The 20807-nt window shown below is 49.8% G+C and overlaps 1 protein-coding gene across 7 annotated transcripts in view; it reads right to left on the bottom strand.

Annotated features, from left to right (window-relative positions):
• Positions 1-2054: 2054 nt before the first annotated feature.
• SUSD6 (sushi domain containing 6) overlaps positions 2055-20807 on the bottom strand; it is a 98014-nt gene continuing 79261 nt past the window's right edge. For all 7 annotated transcript variants that reach the window (XM_049612570.1, XM_049612572.1, XM_049612571.1 and 4 more), the window contains exons 3-6: positions 14771-14968; positions 13644-13782; positions 8650-9077; positions 2055-6276 (exon numbers count right to left, since the gene is read on the bottom strand). In XM_049612570.1, the coding sequence (XP_049468527.1) occupies positions 6251-6276; positions 8650-9077; positions 13644-13782; positions 14771-14968 (791 nt within the window). In that variant the 3' untranslated portion in view covers positions 2055-6250. The remainder of the gene's footprint in view (positions 6277-8649; positions 9078-13643; positions 13783-14770; positions 14969-20807) is intronic.

The raw sequence follows: 20807 nt of genomic DNA on the forward strand, positions 1-20807 counted from the left end.
CTTTTCTCTCCTCCCACCACCTTTCCCCACCTGTGGCAACCACTTCAAAGCCAGCCCTTCCCCCAAACACCCCCCAGGCTCTGCAGGTTTTGTGGCTTTTTGCCTTTGTCCTCCCTCATCTGTCTTTTAAGAGAAAGGTAACAACTCCAGGTTGACCCCACGTTGGAAAGTCTCCCTTCCCCAGCATTCCTTACCTGATGGGACACGTTTCTGCCGGTTTTCCAGTGACAAAGAAGGCTTATCTATCAAGGAAATAAGCAGTCTTTCCTCTTCATATGTTTTTTTTTTTCTCGTGGAGGAACAATTCCTGCCGCTTTGTGAACGTATTTATCATGGTCTATCATGGTCTGCGGAGCTGAAATGCCCCCTCTCCCTACACTGCTGGGCACCTGCCGTTCTTTGACCCTTAGGTCATCTGTTATCCTACTGAAGGGTGTGCCATTTCCCTGCCATGCCATGAAATTAGTTTTTCCTCTGCCTGAAGCTCACTGGTTGGAACAGAGACTGAAAAGCAGAAGGAGGGCAGTAAGGGCCTTGGGAGGCAGGCAGTGTCAGATGGGTTGGGAATGGGACAATGGGACAGGGAGGGGAACACTTCAGCAGAACTACCTGGGTTTGAATTCAATCCTGACCCCACCTTGGGCAAGTTAATCCCCCTCTTTATGCCTCAGTTTCATTATATGTGGCCTGGAGCTCTGAGCGATAAGGGCACCTGCCTCGTAGAGCTGCTCTGTGGCCCTGGGGGTACACACACCAAGTGCGTAGAACTCTGCCAGGTACTACCAGGTACGTAGCGAGTAAGTATTAGCTGTTACCACCCTTACTTTCAAAAGCTGGCAAAGTGCTCTTCCCTTCACCTCCTTACAACTAATGGCAGTGATGTTTGTGCGGACCCTACTGAGGACTGGGGTGGAGACTTGGCACAGATGCTCCTAAAACGTTTTCCCGACACTTTTAAGTATTAGAGAAACACATCCTGACCGTTACCCCAGGACAACGTTGAGAGCGGCCTGATCTAAAAAAAAAAAAAAAAAAAAAAAAAAAAAAGTGGCCTGATTTTCTATCCCACAGTGCCCTGCTCTTCCCTCTTCTCACGCCCTTACCACCTTTTGTGATTGTTCACTGTTGTTTGTGATTGTTCACTGTTGGCCTCTCCTACCAGGCAATGACGTCTCCACCTCTGTGTGCTCTGCCCTCTGGTCTTGAGATCTCCATCATTCCCGCCCCAGACTGTGTCTTCTGCTTCTCCACCTCAGGGAAGGGGATGGCTAGCTGCTCAAGGTGCCTTCCTCCAAAGACTGACTTCTTTAGTGGTCTCCAGGTAAAGTACGTTTTATCCCCCTGAACAGTCTTAAGCGAGGGGGAGAGTGTCCTCCCAGAAAAGTGGAGCTTACTACATCATTCTGTTACTTAACACTGTCCAAGTGCTTCCAGCTACCCTGAAGATGAAGTCAAACTTCTCCACTCCTTGCTTGGAGGGCCTCCAGGACCCAGCCCCCGCTGCCCCAGCCCCCGCTGCCCTCTCCTGCCCTGTGCTGAGCCACTGTCCCCCCAGCCCTGCGCTCCTTTTTTTTCCCTTCCTCCACTGAATGTGCCTTCTGCTGCCTTGGCGTCCACGCACACGTGGTGTCCCACCCTTTAGCCTGGCGGTACGGCCCTTCCCATCACAGCTTCTTTGCCCTTCCATCCAAAAGATGCTTCCTGTGCCCCACCCAGCGTGGCTTCCCTGATCAGCACTGCACGCTGTGGGGACGGCCCGCCCTCCCAGGGCAGTAATTGTGCCCGGGTCCCAAACGCAGGGGCCTGCTCGCTGCCGAGTCCCAGTGCAGCACAGGGACTGGCACACTGAGAACGCCTAAGACCGGTAGTGTGTTTCCACTCCGGTTTGGGGCCTCTCCCTGATACCGTCCGCCTCTCCCTGTCCTGTCTCTTGCTAGGCAGCCCCTCCCCAGAGCTGGTGCGTCACCACTTCAGGAACTCCTACCACCTAGGCTTTTCCTGCTCGAGGGTTTCTATGAAAACTTCCTGGAAGGATCACATCGCTCACAACTGCCTTCATAAGAACCTTTTTAATTATTATTTAGAAATGCAGTTATATACATAGAACAATTAAAATTAAATTAAACTTTGTACAAATATTAAAATACTATCTTCACACCCACCGCAATGTACAGGATACCAAAAAATATATAAAATAAAATAAAGCAAACCCAAACTGATTGAGGGACATCCTGCACAGAGTCAATGATGCATGTGTCGTTTGAAACCATCATCTAGGAGTACCATTCTACAAAGGATTCCACAGTGGTGTGAAAAGAAGCCAGGGCGGGGTGTGGTAGGCCACCATGCAACCCGCGTCCATCTCTCCTCCGGCCTGGCAATCTGAGTGCTGTGCCCCTCCGTTCCCTCCAGCCAGCTCTGCTGCCAGACAGAGGGCTCAACCTCGGGGTTTCCATTCAAGATTCTTCTAGGTTTTCAACTGGAAATTAAGAGCGGCAGCTTCCCAGCAAAGCTGAGCCTGTTGCCGTTCCCTGTTCAGGGAATCAGCTACTCTACCACTCAGTCTGTGCTTCGGCCAAAGTCTAGTTCAGCCCCTCCCCGGGCCCCAGTAAAGACTGGCCCTACGTTGAGAGCCGGGAGTCCCAGAAGCCCTTGGCCTCACTGTCCTCACAAGCACACGGGGACTTAAGCCTGTGTAGCACTTCCCTTCCGGGCCCTTTATTCTCTTTCAGGAGGAAAGAAAGGCAAGGATGTAGCAGTGTTTGCAGCATATCCCATTCTCTATGTGAGGATATCCCTGTGAACGGAGGAGACATTGCTATGTGGCCAGAACTGGGAGGGAGGGGAAAGGCCGAATGCCTGTGGATCCCTGTGCCAGCACTAAAGAAGCAGGAAAAGTCTACCTTTGTCTGTCTTGCCATCAGGCTTCTCCACAGAACTTTAAAGCTGGCGGGGGGGGGGGGGGGGGGAGGAGGGAGGGGGGGGGGGGGATGAAGGGAGAAGAAAAAATTAGCTTAAGTTCTGTTTGCAAATGGAGTGTTAGTAGAATGCACACTGAAGTGCCTTATAAAGCCAAAAGAACTCACAAAGTGGCTGGGACTCAGTCCGTTTCACAGTTCACACCAGTGAGATGGGAACACGGCACACAACATTCAGAAATGGCAAAAGAGAGAGCCTATCTGCTAAACTAAGGCATTGAAAGGGACGGAAACCTTAAGTGATTTTCACCACATACTGGCCCTTGAAAGTCGCTGGCAAGTCAGCAGGATAGAAAACCACTGAGTCAGCTCATGTGTGCAAAAAGACACTTTTAGTCCTTTGGTGCTGGCTACCCTCCTGGACAAGCCCTCTGCTGGACTCCCCTAGAGGTGAGCCCAGGAAAGCCAGGGCTGTGGTTTTCCCACCTGCTCTGGGATCCTTTGGCAGCCTCCTGCCCAACAGCCTGCCACCTGCCACTGCCCTGGTCTCTCAGCCAGGCCCCACTTCAAGGCAGCTGTGGAGTCCCTAATCCCTTGAAAGGGACAAACCCCAGAAGCTCTAGAAACAGCAGCACCTGGCTGATGGCTAAGAAACTGCTTCAGAGAAGAGAACTGCGAGAGAAGAAGCCAGCAAGGATGTCAGCTGCAATGGGAGGCCTGGATCCTCCCCCGACAGGCCCCGGGAGGTGGGAGGTGGGAGGTGGGAGGGGGGAGGGGGGAGGGGGGAGGTGGGAGGGGGGAGCTGGGCCTCAGCAAAGCCAGGGACAGAGGGGACTGGAGAGAGGTGGCAAGGGTGTGTGTATGCTAGGTTCCCATTTATCCAGACTTTCTTTCCTACCAGGTAGGCAAGTCTGGGCTTGTGATCCGCAGGACAGTGTTAATGGTGAGCAAGGTGGAAGAAGGCTTCAGAAGAAAGGCTTTTCATTTTTCATTTTTTCCCCCAAGGGCTAAGTTCGTCACCTACTCGGCTGAATAAACCTCAAATAGCATAATCTCTTAGGGAGGGAAAGATCCAGAGTAATGATATAAAAAAGGGTAAGATCTTCCATTTTAAAAAATATTCTAGACTAGAATTCAGGCTGCAGGCTCAACAATGAGACTTTGGATTCCGCCCCCAACCCCCGCCCCCCACCGCCATTTGTCCCTGCTGTCTTTTCTGGAGGAAGACAGGGCACCCCTGTGGGTAAAGGAGGCAACTAGGGTCTGTAGGGACCCTACCCTCCAGATGGGCCCCGTGCCAGCAACCGCTGACAGGCACATCTCCGGAAATGGCCTCTTTGGAGGCAAGGGCAGGCCCCCTGGTCTGCTGCATGTCCCTCAGAGGCTTCTGTGTTCCAGCACCTTCACCAACCTGCTCTGCATGGAAACACACCAGCCAGGGCTCTGCGCACAGCACGTGAGGGCTCCTGGGTGGGGAAGGGGGGAGGTGTGGGGTTGCCCGCAGGCCCAGAAGGCACTGCCCTTACCCTGAGCGAAGGAAGACTACAGTGGCGCCAGGAGGCCGGAAGCGGGCAGGTGGTAAAGTGCGTGTTGAGAGTGGCGAGGGAGGCTGAGAGGAGGCCATTCCTCTTAATCTTCGCGGCCAACCACGCCTAGAGCTACCCTGTTAGGTCAGGTACTGAAAATAGACTGGGTTCTTTATTGTTTTCACCATCCCAAACAGAGCGGCTGGGGAGCAGCAGAGGTGCAGGTGGGCTCAGCTACAAGTTTCCCGGCCCCAGCGCTTCAAAAACAAAACAGAAACAAGCATTCTTTAATGCCACGTCTTTTGAGGATGACAGTAGCCTGGCTGAGCTCTGCCACCCCAGCCCTGGTCAGCATTCACACGTGGCAGAGCGAGAGCCCCCAGCAGGAGCATCTGGGAGCACCGAGCCCACCCGCTCCGACTCCAGGACCTGGAGCCAGGCTGCTTCGCAAGCATTCACCCGCTGCAGACCAGCAAGGGGGATGCACAGGAGTGTCGGCCCCTCCCCCAGGTGCCAGGGACTCGCTGGTGGGCTGGCGCGTGGAAGGGTGGCAGGGGGGCCAGGGGAGAGAGCAGGGACTCGCTGGTGGGCTGGCGTGTGGAAGGGTGGCAGGGGAAACACAAGCAGGGAAAGCAGCAGTGCAGCAAGCAGCAGCACGCTTCCTGGGCACAGTTACTAAGGCACGTGACTGTGGTGACGAGGACCCTCAGGACCGGGGCTGGAGCTGCCTGCAGCTGCCTGGGGACTTGGTCTGTGCCTCTCGGGCTCCCTTCCGTCACCACGAACCCAGAACGGGGCAAAGTGCCCCAAATGCCACTGGCCACACAGACCTTCCGTGGCACCTCAGCAACTCTCCCATCCCAGCGATGATTCACCTCGGGCCCCTGTGGGCAGCAAGGAAGCTGGGGCTGCCAAGGACCAAACCCAGGAGGCAGCAGGCCACTTCCCCTCACACTCCAGTGAAACAGAAAAGACCAAGGCCAGGAAGGCCGGTGCTAGAAGTAGGAAGTGAGAACTTGCATATTAGGAAGACAATTGCCCATCAGCCACCTTCCTTCCCTCCCTCAGGATCTTCTCAACGCTTCTCAGAAACTCAACAGGGCCAGGGTCAGAACCTCTGAGCTGGACACCTGGGTGCTGGGATAGCTTTGGCGTGATTTTCCACATCCTCCAACCTCAGCCAAAGAAATGTGCCACGGGTGTCAACCCAGGGCAGGCCCGGGCACCCACATCCTTGCCCTAATTAGAGCCACTTTTGGATCTGCTCCTGCTAAGGGCAGTGGTGCCAGCCCTTAAAGGTGACAGGCCAGACCCAGACCCAGGCCTGGCCCTCTGTGTGCCGGAGGGCAGCAGTGCAGCCACCAAGGCTTGTAGGACAGCAACAAGCCTGCATGACAGGGAAACCGAATGGGCTGGGTGGGGGAAGGCACGAGTAAACACAGCGGCTCTCAGGCCCACGCAGGCTGGTGGGGTCTGCCGCCAAAGAGCTGGCTGGAGGGGACCCGGAGGGCTCAGGGAAAGGAAGAGTTCAGTCCAGCACATTCAAATGTCTCCGACACAGATGGGAAGGCTGGAGTAGGCAAAATGCCAGCTCCTCCAGCTGTCCAGCGGGCAGATGGCGAGAATCATCTTGAGTTTCCAGCAAGGTGGGCCTGGAGGCCCTCAGAGATACAGAGATACACAGATACACAGGTGGCAGCTCAGGTATCCGGGTAGGGTGGCTGGAGTATGGCGTACTCAAACCCACAGGGAGAGGGAAGAGGGGCAGAGAGGACCGTTGCAGAGAGGAGAGGCCCGTGGCAGCACTCATGCTTCTTTCAACAGCGGGATATCTGCAGGAAGAGAAGGAAGGAAAGCACAGTGGTTACCCTGCTGGGTCTCTCTGCAGCACGTCTGATCGATCCCACTGCATGCTTCCCATGCAGGCCCTGGTCTGAAGAAACAAAATGTTTCACTCATACCTTCTAGAGGAGTCTACCCCTTCGCCCCTTCTTTAGGCCTTCCTTGCTCATCTCTCCCCCTACCTGTGTGATAAACTCTGAATGTTTAGTATTCAAACCCCCTCTGGTCCCACCACCTTGAATCTCCTGTCTGCCTTGACTCTGCTGGTCTAGTTGCTTCTCTTTCTATCCTTAATCTCACCCTATGAGGCTGCTGAGCCCTGCTTAGGTCCTACCTCCTCCTTAGAGCCAATCACCAGCTGTGTGATACCGAATAACTCACTTCCTTCCCTGGGTCTCGGGTCTCCTTTTATGTCCATCGGGTTACACGGATGCCTCATGGTCCTGATTTCCTACGGTGCTGTCAGCCTCAGACAGCACAGGCAGTCTGCAATGACCGATGTATCTTGTTTTCTGTGCCCCTCACACTGACACAGACCCTACAACTCCTGGTTCCATATTTCTTGAATATAGGCCCGATCTTCCCAAGACAATCCATGCAGGCAGACAGCATGTTTCAAATTACTTTCTATCATCTCAGAAATCTAACTGGCACCAGACACAAGATAGGTTCTCAAAAATGTTTGTTCAATAAATGGAACAAAGCAAGGTACTGAGGAGAAGAAGGGAGAGGAGCAAGCACCATCAGGGCTCCTTAGCAAAGATAAGGGCTGAGAAGTACACTTGGGACCTGTGTCAATACATACAGACACACAGGGGCGCCTGGGTGGCTCAGTCGGTTAAGCGTCCGACTTCAGCTCAGGTCATGATCTTGTGGTTCATTGGTTCAAGTCCCAAGTCGGGCTCTGTTGACAGCTCAGAGCCTGGAGCCTGCTTCAGATTCTGTGTCTCCCCCTCTCTCTGCCCCTTCCCTGCTCACGCTCTGTCTCTCACTATCTCAAAAATAAACATTAAAAAAAACTTTTTTTAAAATGTACAGACACAGGGGCGCCTGGGTGGCTCAGTCGGTTAAGCGTCCGGCTTCGGCTCAGGTCATGATCTCGCGGTCTGTGGGTTAGAGCCCCGCATCGGGCTCTGTGCTGACAGCTCAGAGCCTGGAGCCTGTTTCAGATTCTATGTCTCCCTCTTCCTCTGACCCTCCCCTGTTCATGCTCTCTCTCTTTCTCTGTCTCAAAAATAAATAAATATTTTTTAAAAAAATGTACAGACACATAACATGCATAGCTCGCTGTCCATTGGGTCACTGGCTTCCATCTTTAAACGCAGGTCAATTAGGTAATGGCCCCTTCCCAGCTCTATATCCCACCAAGAGGAAAGAAGGCATGCTGTTGATTCAGGAAACTCCTAAATATGATCTGCATTCAAGAATTTCCAACTTCTCTGCTTTCAGATACTCTCAAACTCAGACATTAATGGCACCCAGGACCTCCAGGGCACATAAGTCTTCCTCACTGGTTTTCGGAGGGGCTTGGTAAGTGCAGAAACCTACTGTCAAAAGGGAAACCTCTAGGTTTAGCCTGCATCCTGAAAAGCACGGGGGTTTCATATAAAGATATTTTTTAAAGTGACAGAGTCAATCCCGATATTCAATTCTCCAGGCCCCAGAAGAGGCAGGTAGGTCAGGAGTTGGCAATTTCCTTCTATGGCTGGCTTGCCACCAAGAACCCAGAGTCACCTGAGAGGTAGCATGGCACTGTGGGGTTATAAACACGGGCTCTAATCCCAGCTCAGCTACTACCAATGGGCAAGTGACACCTCCTCTGGCCTTAGTATCCTGATCCATAAAATAGGGATGGTAATAGTATCTACTTCTCAGGATCGCTGTGAGGTTTAACTGACACAGTGCAAGAAAACCAACTAGCACAGGACTTGCACGGTCCTGTTGAAAATGAAACTGCTGAATCCCGAGCAAGAAAGACTGGCTCCAGTTTTCTCTGTAACATGACCCCATACCTCTTTGTCACTCCTGTCCTTTCAGGAACATAAAAATCATCACAAGAGAACAGACCCTACTCCCGCCTCCAGCCAGCTGTCCTCTCTTTGATTTAGCACAGGCCTGTGACCACAAATAGTTTTGGAAACTCTAAACTACGAAGATTCACAGACAACAGTCAAAAGTCTCCTACACAGAGCCCAAAGCCCTGCCGGGAACTGAGGGTGAGGCCTTATTCTGCAGGCTAATCCCCCAGGTATTATCTTCCTTTGCCTCCAAATACCCAATTATGAGAGAGGCTCACAGTCCCTCCTCACTCCCAGCAAGGCCCCCGAGCAGCTCATAATTCACAATCAGTGCAGACCACCTACCATCTGTGTAGTCCTCCGATGTGAGGGATAAAAGGCTTTGTATGTCACTGTTCTCTGAATCTGGGGCTTCTTTGTATGCCACTCGGCTGTTCCCTGAGCCGGCCACCCAGGAAGAGGTGGTTGCCTGATGCACCATCACAGTCTCTGAGCCCTGAGAGCCCCAGGCTTCACATAGTCCAGACTGGCCCGGGGCCTCCTCCTCTCCACCTGCAGAGGAACAGGCCCCCTGGTCCTGCAACTGCTGCTCCCTTGGTCCGTTCCTCCCACCGGGCCCAGACCCTTCTGACAGCACGATCTGCACTCTGGGGTCAGCAGGAGGCACACAGTGACCGGAACTGCCGTATACAGCTTCCTCGTAGGACGGTAGCGCAACCTGGACTCCATCCACCATGATGGAAACCTGGTCGCCAGATACTCCCTGGTCGCGCCTGCATCCAGAAGAGAAAAAGACAAAGGAAGAATGAAAATACACAAAGAAATAGATACCAACGACGACACCAACAATGCCAACCAGTTTTGAGCACTTACAACGTGCCAGGCACAGCACTAAGCGCTTTATCCCACTGAACCCGCAGGTGAGCCCTTTCAGGTACAGATTCACCAAGAATGCAGATGAGGCTTAGAGAAGTCAAGTACCCTGCCCAGTCACACAGCTGGTGCGGGAAGAAGCTGGGATGTGAATCCAGTTCCTGGGCTCTTACCCTCTGGGTACCCAGGCACCCAGCCCTCTCATACGGTGTAAAAACTAGGAACCTAGAGACGTAGAAATAAAGCCATTATGCAGCACAGGGAGGACAGGAAAGTAAGAGAGTAATGCTTGCACATATCTGTGAGTATAGTGTCTGAACGCTTTAAGTGGGCACACTGTGTGGTGTGTGAATTAAATTTCCATGCAGCAGTGGTTAAAAAAAGGAGAGGGAAAAGAAGCATTGTGGTCTTGGGACGCCGGAGTCAAAATGTGAAGAATTCTATTTCTGTGACTCAGCTACTGTACTTGCCCTTTATTTTATTCAATTTTTTATTTTTTTTTTTATTTTTTTTTTTTAATTTTTTTTTTTCAACGTTTTTATTTATTTTTGGGACAGAGAGAGACAGAGCATGAACGGGGGAGGGGCAGAGAGAGAGGGAGACACAGAATCGGAAACAGGCTCCAGGCTCCGAGCCATCAGCCCAGAGCCTGACGCGGGGCTCGAACTCACGGACCACGAGATCGTGACCTGGCTGAAGTCGGACGCTTAACCGACTGCGCCACCCAGGCGCCCCTTCAATTTTTTAAAAGTGTATTTATTTTGAGAGAGACAGAGACAACATGTGGGGGGGGGGAGGGGCAGAGAGAGGGAGAGAGAGAATCTCAAGCCGGCTCCACACCACCAGAGTGGAGTCCGATGTGGGGCTCGAACCCACGAACCGTGAGATTATGACCTGAGCTGAAACCAAGTGCTGGACGCTTAACCGACTGAGCCACCCAGGTGCCCCGCTTGCCTTTTTACCTTTAACTTAAAAAATTGTATGTGAATTACAACATACACACACACACACACACACACACACACACACAAAATAGAAAAATATACAGCTTACTGTTTTATCCCAAAGGTACTGCCCCTACCGAGGTCAAGAAAGAGCATGCTGCCAGCACCCCACACACCCTTGCTTCCTGTCCCGATGACTTCCTACTTCCTCACACCGGAAGTAACCACTATCCTAACTTACATGACAATCAGGCTTCTGCTTTCTATTTCAATAGTTTTACTGCCTAAAATGAACCCCTCAACACTACAGTTGAGTTTTGCGTATTTTTGATCTTTATATAAATGAGATATACAATGAATGTGTGTGTACATATGTGTATGTGTATCTGGCTTCTTTTACTGAACTTTGTGTGAGATTTATTTATGCAAACACCTTTTTTTTTTTTTATCACTTTTTGATATGAACACACTTTTGTCCTGAACCATTCTGAAAGTAAGTTATTTATGGCTAAATAGAACATTATTCAGCAGCACACTCCTCCGAAGAACCTCTTCTACATACCTGCAACATTATTACCTCCTTGAAATTTAACAATGGTATAATACTGTCATTCAAATTTTCCTAAATACCCCAAAATAGATCTGTTTCGGCTGCAGTCTCGTTTGTTTTCGAGGACCCAATTAGGGCTGGCTCATGCATTGCGGTTAGTCCTATTCTATCTCCTTTCCTCTAGAACAGTCCACGATAGCTCCTCCTTCATGACAAGGATACTTTTTGTTAGAATCCAGGCCAGTTGTCTCCTACGATGTCCCACAGCCCACAGTCCGGACTTAATTGTTTCCTTGGGATTAAGATTCCAGTCAATTTTTGCCTGGAACACTGTATCATTTGTGATGCTGTGCTCTCCTCAGGGTATTACACCAGAACACACAGAAGCTCCATGACTGGACCACATTACTATTGCTAGACTGTTATTAGCTCTTAATTTCCTCATCTGTACTTGCAGATAAAATCTATGCTACCAATTCAAATGGCATAGACACTGTGAGGATGACAGAAGTGGTACTCAGAAGTGCTTGGAGGTTTCTGGAAGGAAGGGAAACTGATGGCAAGGTCACATAGAAAGCACTGTGCATTCTGGTACGTGCTTAGCTTCTGTTATTCAAAATGCATTTTGTTGTTGTTGTTTAAAAAGTAATATAATACGTGGGGGCGCCTGGGTGGCTCAGTCGATTAAGTATCTGACTCTGGCTCAGGTCATGATCTCATAGTTTGTGAGCTCGAGCCCCATGTCGGGCTCTGTGCTGACAGCTCAAAGCCTGGAGCCTGCTTCAGATTCTGTGTCTCCCTCTCTCTCTACCCCTCCCTCCTCATGCTCTGTCTCTCTTTCTCTCAAAAATAAATAAACATTAAAAAAAAATTAAGGGGTGCCTTAATTTGGTGGCTCAGTTGGGTAAGCATCTGACTTTGGCTCTGGTCATGATCTCATGGTTTGTGAGTTCCAACTAACAGCTTGGAGTCTGGAGCCTGCTTCAGATTCTGTCTCTCTCTCTCTCTCTGCCCCTCCCCTGCTCACTCTCTGTCTCTCTCTGTCTCTCTCTCTCTCAAGTAAATAAACATTAAAAAAAAAACTTTTTAATTAAAAAAAAGTAATATGTGTAACACAGTACAAAATTTGAACAGGGCCCATAAACAAACAAACAAACAAACAAACAAATCTTTCTTCCACTCAAGTCAGGCAAAATCAGCCAATTACTTTTAACACACTTACCAGGTAACTACAAAGGGAAAATACTCCCTAATTTGGATGAAGCAACAAACAGATCAGCTTGACTTTACATGGAAATAGCCAATTCTTTCAAGTAGTTCCTCTTCATTCTACGAACTGTGTAACAACCTTGAAAAAACAAATAGCTACTACCTGCCCCCCCACCCCGGCCCCCGAAAGAAACAAAATAGGAAGAAGAAAGAAAAATCACACAACTACACAAAGATGAAACTTAGCCTGAGCCTGGTCTGTAAATTCCAGACCAGGAAGCGTTTGATTTAACACAACTTAGCTTGTTCCTCTGTGCCTGTGGATGACGACAGTGACTGATAAAGGGCTGTGAGTGCACATCAACTATTCTCAGGGGAATGAGGAGCTGCCGGGGCAGCCCAAAAAACTGCAGGGGGCCATGACAGCCCCGGGGCAGAGTTTCCCCTAAGGGATACCCTCAGGGCCAGTCCCCCACCACTGCCACCCCCTCCCCCATCTACCCAGTCTGGGACGACTTGTGGGCAGCGCACTTAACTGAAAAAAGGAAAGTGACAAAGGTGGGCAAAAACCCCCACTTCCTCTGTTTCTAGCACAGTATGGCACAGTGGTTGCCATCCTGGCCGCACATTAAAACCACTGGGAGCTTTTTAAAAAACACTAATGCCACAGGGTGCCTGGATGGTTCAGTCGGTTAAACATCCAACTTTGGCTCAGGTTGTGATCTCACGTTTCATGGGTTCAAGCCCCATATCTATGCTGACAGCAGAGAGCCCACTTTGGAGCCTCTGTCTCCCCCTCTCTCTGCCCCTCCCCCGCTCGTTCTCTCCCTCTCTCTCTCTCTCTCTCTCTCAAAAATAAACAAAAACAAAACAGGGGCGCCTGGGTGGGCGTCCGATTTCGACTCGAGTCATGATCTCACGGTCTGTAAGTTTGAGCCCCGCATCTGGCTCTGTGCTGACAGCTCGGAGCCTGGAGCCTGGAGCCTGGAGCCTGGAGCCTGCTTCGGATTCTGTGTCTCCCTCTCTCTCTGCCCCTCCCGTGCTCACGCTCTGTCTCCCTCAAAAATAAATGAACATTAAAAAAACAAATTAAAAAATAAATAAATAAAAAACAAAACAAAAAACACTAATGCTAGGCTCCCACTCCAAACCAAATTAATCAGAATGTCTGGGGATAGAGGCTTAGGTGTTGGTATTTGTGTTTAATTCCCTACAGATGCCTCTATGTGCAGTCAGGATTGGGAACTAGGGGGCCAGGGCAGTGGCTCGCAAACAGAGCCTGCCTCAGAATCACCTGGAGGGCTTATGAAACTACGTGGATGGGTCTCGGCCCTAGAGTTTCTCATTCAGTTGGTCTGGGATGGGGCCTGAAAATTTTCATTCCTAACAAGTCCCCAGGTGATGCTGATGCTGCTGGAACCACACTTTGAGAGCCACTGGTATAGGGCAAATGACAAGGCTTGGGGGTTGGACAAGTCTGGGTTCAAATCTCCAGGTGGTCATCATCTAGAGGAGTCACGACCTTGACTTAATCTCTCTGAGCCTCAGCTTCCTTATCTGCAGTGATCCAATGAGGATTAAGCTAATGATAAGCAAAATGATAAGCACAGTGCCAGGCATATCCAGGAGTTGAACACATGGCAGGGCCCTCCCCTTCCCCTAGGCACACACATCAGAAGAGGCTGCCAGGCCCACAAGCACCCCTCTGCAGTCAAAGGCCAGGCCTCATGGCAATGCCCGCTGCCCCCGACCACGGGCCTCACCTGCTGTGATGGAACGACTTCAGCTTCGGCTGCAGCAGCACAAACAGCACCACGAGGAGGAGAATGAGTGCCACGGAGCTGGCAGTGGAAGCAACTATGGACAGCGTGGGGACCCCAAGTGATGTGTGGGCATCTTTGTCTACAGAAATAAAACCATCATCAGAAGGGTGCTGTGCCCAGACCCATAACATGTGAGCCCCATAGCTGATCTCGTCAAAGGTCCCTTGCACGGTGCCATGGCCATGGCCATTTTGGAAGTCTAAGTGTGGAGCAGCTTTTACACATAAGGTAAGGGGTCATTTCCCCATCCTGTTCTCGAATCTAAAATTCTCTTCACTTCAGACCTTTGAGGACCATCTCACACCTAACCTCCCATGCCCCTAGAGATCTGGCTTTTACTAACCACTTCTGATCCTGTCCTCAGTAGCAGGTTGGTAGGCATCAACCATGTGCATGGACACAGCCTTCCACCATCCTAGGTCCCACCCATGTTTCCCCCCATATGGCAGGAAAACTGGTAAGAACTGGGCTGTGATCCCCTGTTCTAAGACCCTGTAACTTCAGTTGCAAATCTCAGGCTGGTCCCCATCCATCTCTAGGGTGTCATGGTCTAGGAGCCCGAGTGTGAGGCACGAAGACAGCTGTAGGACACATACTTTCCTGCAGACAGTTGGATTTTCCTGTCATGGATGACAGGAGGAGGCAGGAGGGGTCTTCTGTCCAGCTGGACTGTAGCTCTATAACAAACAGTCCATTTCCATTCAAAGAAAAATAATATAAAAAGAGACACTCCAGAAGGTGTTAGCAGAACATGGCCAAAGGTCACCAGCACTTGGCTGGGCAAACGAGAGATCCTAAGCATCAAAGAGACTTTACAAAGCAGAACAGATGCCTCGATAAAGCTACCAAGCCCCTCGGTGGCTCAGCTGAAATGCAGTGGGACACGCACCAGCAACCCCAAACGTCTTTTACAAAGACATGAAATCCCAAAGGAAGGGAGGCTGAGGGGCATCAAAGGAGCTACACCGCCCACAGCACAGGTGCTCTGGAGGAAGTGGGCGCCACTTCCCATCAGCTTAAAGGAAGCAGGACCCCAGCAGCCCCCCTTTCTCATCTGCCAGACTAACCCTCATTGAGACGGCAGCTGATCTCCATGGCTGGTTTCCATTCTCCATTCTTACACGTCAGGTACTTGTAATCACCCTTCAACATGTAGCCTTCAGCACACAGGTACTCAATGACGCTGCCCGCGTTCAGGGGGTCTCTGCAGGGCCGGGGGTGGCAGATATAGCCACCATTCTCTGGCTCCGGGGGTAGGGAACACACTGCAAAGACAGAGAGAGAGTGTGTGGGGATACAGCAGTGAGGTTTCCCAGTGGGATCCTGTCCATGCTGCTGAGGAGGACAGGAAATGCAGAAGGATCTGAGAGCCATTCTCTTAGAAAGGCTATTGGCCAAACTCTGGAAATTCAGGTTGCCAGTGACAAAAGGAAGCACGCTGGCTGCAGGGAAAGTCTGGCTGCTTGCAACATTTCCCCTCTTGCTCTGTATGTGCCTTGGGAGAACCACACCCATGAGGGAGTGACAGACTCTGACAGTCGTGAACTCAGAGACCTAGCACATCATATGGTTTTGATAAAACCTACTGAAACACACAATGAATCAGAGTGAAAGGTGGTAAAACACTGTCAACCTGTGCAAGGGAAACGTTAGCCCTGTTTCTGATAACAATACCAGAAAAGACGCCATGGTGTGATAAAAATGTGCCTTCGTGGCCTGAGAGGGGATTTCTGATGGATTTCCTGGCCTTCCCAAGCCCCCATGTACTGCCCTCCTCCTGACTGGAGAAGTCCCCGCCAGCACTGGTCTCCATCCCACAGTAAAGCCCACAGCTTTCGCTCAGGCGAGACTATTTAGCTTTAAAAGCATCTTCACCTTCTATCCCTTTATTCTGACAGCTCCAAGACCTAGTTATCATTACTCCCCTTTGTCGATGAGGACACTGGCCCACAGAAGTTAAATGACTTTTAGCCAATCGTAAGGCACTGTAAAGGGCAGACCCGAGAGCAGGGTCGAGTCTTCTGACTCTAAAACCTGTGCTCTTTCCACCAGCAGACACTGCTTCTACCCCAGGAGCTGAGTGGGCCTTTAAGAAGTATGCATGTCCTGGTCACCTCCTTTCAAACAGGTCAGTTAGGCAAACGGAGTCCAAGTGTGGTGAAAACCCTGGTGTAGATGAGTTGTAGCAGTAAGTCAGAGGAACAGGAAGGTCTAAGCGGCCTGATGAGAAGGGTGACCTCTGATTCCATGGCCTGCACCTCCAATCCTAGACTGATGCTGCAGAGTTAAAAGTCAGGCAATGGACTGTGGGTGTGCTTAGCCCTAACAGGAGATACACAGCAGGGGCACTAAAGGAAATTCTGTTTGGAAGGCTAGGCTGGGGGAGAAGACATGCTGGCAGGATGGCCAGGTACCATGAACTTCAACTTTCCAAAAGCCTTACTAATATAAAAGATAGAAAATTCCAAAGGACATTTGATTTTGCTGACAAATATCCTGCCCCCACCCTGATTATCACAAGAACATCGGTATGAAAATAAGAACTGTTGGGTTTTTTTTTTTTCCACTTCCTCTAACGGACCTGGAGCCTGACTGAACCCTCTCCCGCTCACAAGACTGCCCACCGCTCCCTTGCACAGAGATGCCCTTACAGCCTCTTATCAAATACCACTTCCCTTCAACCTAAAGACTGCCAGTAAGCAGGCAGACTGCCAGCCAGGCTGGGGGGTAAGTCATGTCGAAAAAGAGATGATGGCTCCTTGCCTTCAAGGTGTGTATGCTGAGATGGGGAGAAAAGACTCATCTATAAAGATTTATCAGACAATAACGCCAGGGTGGGTGCCAAAGGGATGCACAGAAGAGGTCTGGGCAGCTTCTCTGAAACTAGCAGATGAGCCCAAGTAAGTGCCCCAGTGCCCTCTAGAGACACGCCTTCTCCAGATTCTTCCCACGCCACCTACCTCACCCAAAGTCTTAAACAGGAGGAAGACAGACCCACCACACTCCTGGTGCCTCTTGCAACTTTGGCCAACTAGTTCAAAAAGCTGTCCAGCTGGATTTCCAAAGGAACCTCTGTAAACTGCTTTACTCTTTACATTTTCCCTCTTTTGTTCAGGGCAACAAGGCTGCCACAGATCCCCTGGCTCTCCTAGCACTGTGTCTAATTGGGTCATTTCCTCAGCATAATTAATGCTGAGCACCCCAGGGCAGCTTCCGAAAGCAGGCAGGACCCACTCACAGGTCCAATGTGCTGGGAAAGATGGTCTCAGAGGAAAAGCTGCAGATTCTAAAGCCACTCCTGCTGCTGGTATTCCTGCCGGTAAAGCCCAAATCTAGAAAACCTATGAGATCACCTAGCATAAGGAAAGTTTAGTGCAAAAAAAAAAGTGACAAGCAATGAGACCATCTTGCAGACAGTCTTGACTGCAACAGGAGGTGTTTGTAACATGTTCAAAGGACAAGGGAAGCTTCTGAGGGGTCCTGAGAAGGGGAGAATTATAAGAAGAATTGAATCTGATCAAAGATGGACAAAGCTGGAGGGAGCCTTAAAGTTTGTCAACAGTACAGCAACCCTAGTACGGTCAAATACATGCACATAGGTTCTTTCACATTATCTGTGAAGGCTAAAGGAAACCAGTCAAATGCATAGGGCTCAGCATTGCAAAGAGGCCGCCCCCGGTCCAGGGAAGTAAGGAGGCTATGGAGGTTAAAAAAAAAGGGGGGGGGGGGGGGGGCAAGGTCATGTTAAGACACCAAGAACACAAGAAAAAAATATGGCCTTCTTGCCCAGGCAAACAGCAGAGTGGGAGAGTTGTGGCAAAGAGCAGGTGTTCGGGGCGCCAGGGTGGCTCAGTTGGTTAAGCGTCCGACTTCAGTTTGGGTCTTGATCTCGTGGTTTGTGGGTTCGAGCCCCGCATCAGGCTCTGTGCTGACAGCTCAGAGCCTGGAGCCTGCTTCGGATTCTGTGTCTCCCTCTCTCTCTGCCCCTCCCCTGCTCGTGCTCTCTCTCTCAAAAATAAATAAACATAAAAAATTAAAAAAAAAAGTTTTATAAAAGAGCAGGTGTTCAAAAGGACCCTCTCAGTGATGCCTGGGTTAACAAGAAATGGAAGAACATCAGGAAGAGCAAATAATCATCCAGAGGCTTCTGGAAGCCACCATCCTGGGCAAGAAGCTACCTTAATCTTAATCTCAGCCTCTCTCTCTGACAACCCAAGGTTCTCAGAGGGAGTTTTAAGCTCTGTTCTAAACTGCAAGAAGACAATGAACTCATCTGATTTGGTCAAGCCGCGTAATTGTAAAAAGAGAGGGAGAAAGCCAGAAGATAGAAATTTTACAGGAAAAAAATCAATTATTTCTCCTTAGCTTCCTTCTCTGCTTTCCATTATCTCCTACAACCATTTAGGCCTCCAGTAAGCACAGGAAGCAGCAAAGTAGTTCTTCAGGGGCCTCAGAGAAAGACGATTCAGCCAGCTGGGGAGGATGCAGACAGAGAAGATGCAAAATAAGCTGGCTGATCCTTCCACCTCCAAGTCACTGCAGCCTACAACCCTCAGTAGAAAACAAGAACCCTTGATTAGCCCTTCTAAATGGGCTTTGCTTTTGTGTCCTGAGGACCAGCCTTTTAGAAGGAGGAGGCAATAAACAAAACCAACTCTATAAGATTCCGTAACAAGCAAATCAAAATGAGCTCCAGGAGAGGGCCCCGGATCAAACTGTTCAGTGTAACACACTTGAACGAGCACTTGAGCCCCTTCAAAATGAGGTATGAGGAGTAGGGAGTGTGAAGGTCAGTGTGAGGAAGGCAAATATACATTTAAATACCTGGTGCATTTAAAAAAAGACTCAACAAAAGAGATTCTGGCTGACGTCAGTTATCAAGAAAACACCATGCTCTAAAACACTGACTGAGGGCTTAAGAAACTGGTCAGTGTTCATGCACAAGTTTGAAATAATGTAGTTTTAGACTAAAATCAGAGCAGTAGCATTTAGAACATAACATTAAGCACAGAGAAGTAGGTGCTTAATCAAAGCATCCAAAGAAAGGATGGCTGGAGAAAAGCTTTCCTGGGAATTGAGGGGAGAAGAAAAAGGCTTCCCCAAACCCAGCACACCAACACAGCAGTCGTAATAATCAGGGACACCACGGAGGCAGAATTGTAAATGTCTCTGGTTGTAACTCAGAGCCTCCATCTCTCCACAGGCTGCTCTAGGAGGCCATAAATGTAAATGTGACAAGACTGTGCCCTCAGAAAGCTTAGAGAGGACAGACTCACACACGGCCAACTCTAATGCAAAGCAAAGAAGGAAGTGTTAAAAGGTGAACTCTTCTATTAGCCTGGGCCGTCCTTGTCAGAGACCATCTAATTCCGGTAAGGAGCACTTCTGGCAACCAGAGGAAGGTAAGAACCAGTGGCAAAGAAGAGAAATAGGATCAGAAAAAATAAGGATGGGAGGAAGGAATGGATGGATATCACACATCCAGCGCAGCACTGTCCAACAGAAATATAATGCAGCCACATAGGTAATTTTATATATTTTTTTAATGTTTGTTTTTGAGAGAGACAGAGTGTGAGCAGGGGAGGGTCAGAGTTTGAGAGAGAGCGTGAGCAGGGGAGGGGCAGAGAGAGAGGGAGACACAGAATCTGAAGCAGGTTCCAGGCTCTGAGCTGTCAGCACAGAGCCCGATGCGGGGCTTGAACCCACGAACCGCGAGATCGTGACCTGAGCTGAAGTCAGATACTTAACCGAGCCACCCAGGCACCCCAACATGGGTAATTTAAAATTTTCTAGGGGCGCCTGGGTGGCGCAGTCGGTTAAGCGTCCGACTTCAGCCAGGTCACGATCTCGCGGTCTGTGAGTTCGAGCCCCGCGTCAGGCTCTGGGCTGATGGCTCGGAGCCTGGAGCCTGTTTCTCATTCTGTGTCTCCCTCTCTCTCTGCCCCTCCCCCGTTCATGCTCTGTCTCTCTCTGTCCCAAAAATAAATAAAAAACGTTGAAAAAAAAAATTAAAAAAAAAAAATTTTCTAGTAGCCATGGTGAAAAAGTAAAAGGAAACACATGAAATTAATCTTAATAATCTGTTTTATTTAACCTAATTTATATAAAATATAAATTTTTCTATTTTAAAGAGATATCTAATTTTTTTTTTCCATAGTTAAGTCAGCACATCTCAACTCAAACTAACCACACTTCAGGTTCTCAGTAGCCACATGGGGCTTGGATTCACTGTACTGGACAGCACAGATCCAGGAGAAGAGTCCTTGTCTGAGAGTCAGAGGGGGAGTCTGGCGATCTGAAAGCAGTGGAAAGGTTCAGAAGCACGCCACAGGGGCAGGAGGCCCCCCCCCCCCCCACAGGCCTAGCCGGTTGTTCTACTTTTTTTTTTTAATGTTTGTTTATTTTTGAGAATGAGCAGGGGAGGGGCAGACAGAGAGGGAAACACAGAATCTGAAGCAGGCTCCAAGCTCTGAGCCTGTTAGCACGGAGCCCAACACGCGGCTCGAACTCATAAACTGTGAGATCATGACCTGGGCTGAAGTTGGAAGCTCAACCAACTGAGCCACCCAGGCGTCCCCCCGGAAGGTTGTTTTAAAAGGTACTGTTTATGTGCTTGCTCTCAAAATCCCTTCTTGATATGTGAAGGTCCAATTTCTACTTGTAGCCCTCAACGGTTTATTATAAGCGGAGCCAGAGAAAAAAGCAAGGTAAAAACAGACAAAAAAGGGTATTCAAATGTGCAGTTTGGGGTTTTTGTTTTTTGGACATAAAACAAGGAAAGTAATAATTACTGCAAATAGATTATTACATGTGCCAGGCACTCTTGTGAGTTCTCTCTTTACATGAAGCAGGGACTGTATTTTCTCCTAAGAACAATGAGGCTCAGCTGAGTTGAGTAATTTGCCCCAAAACACACATTTGTAAATAATGATGCTGGATTCAACAGGCACTCTACTCTGGTTCTTAGGCTGCAGGCTTGACCACTAAGCTGACCTGGGCCTGCAGGGGAGGGCAGGACACCAGGTTCCATTCTGTGGCTCATCCCCTGATAAACTAGGCCTGGAGCTTCTGGAACACCTGGCTACTCTATATGTGAAAGGAAAA

This window comes from Panthera uncia, assembly GCF_023721935.1.
Source record: "Panthera uncia isolate 11264 chromosome B3 unlocalized genomic scaffold, Puncia_PCG_1.0 HiC_scaffold_1, whole genome shotgun sequence".
Taxonomy (NCBI): domain Eukaryota; kingdom Metazoa; phylum Chordata; class Mammalia; order Carnivora; family Felidae; genus Panthera; species Panthera uncia.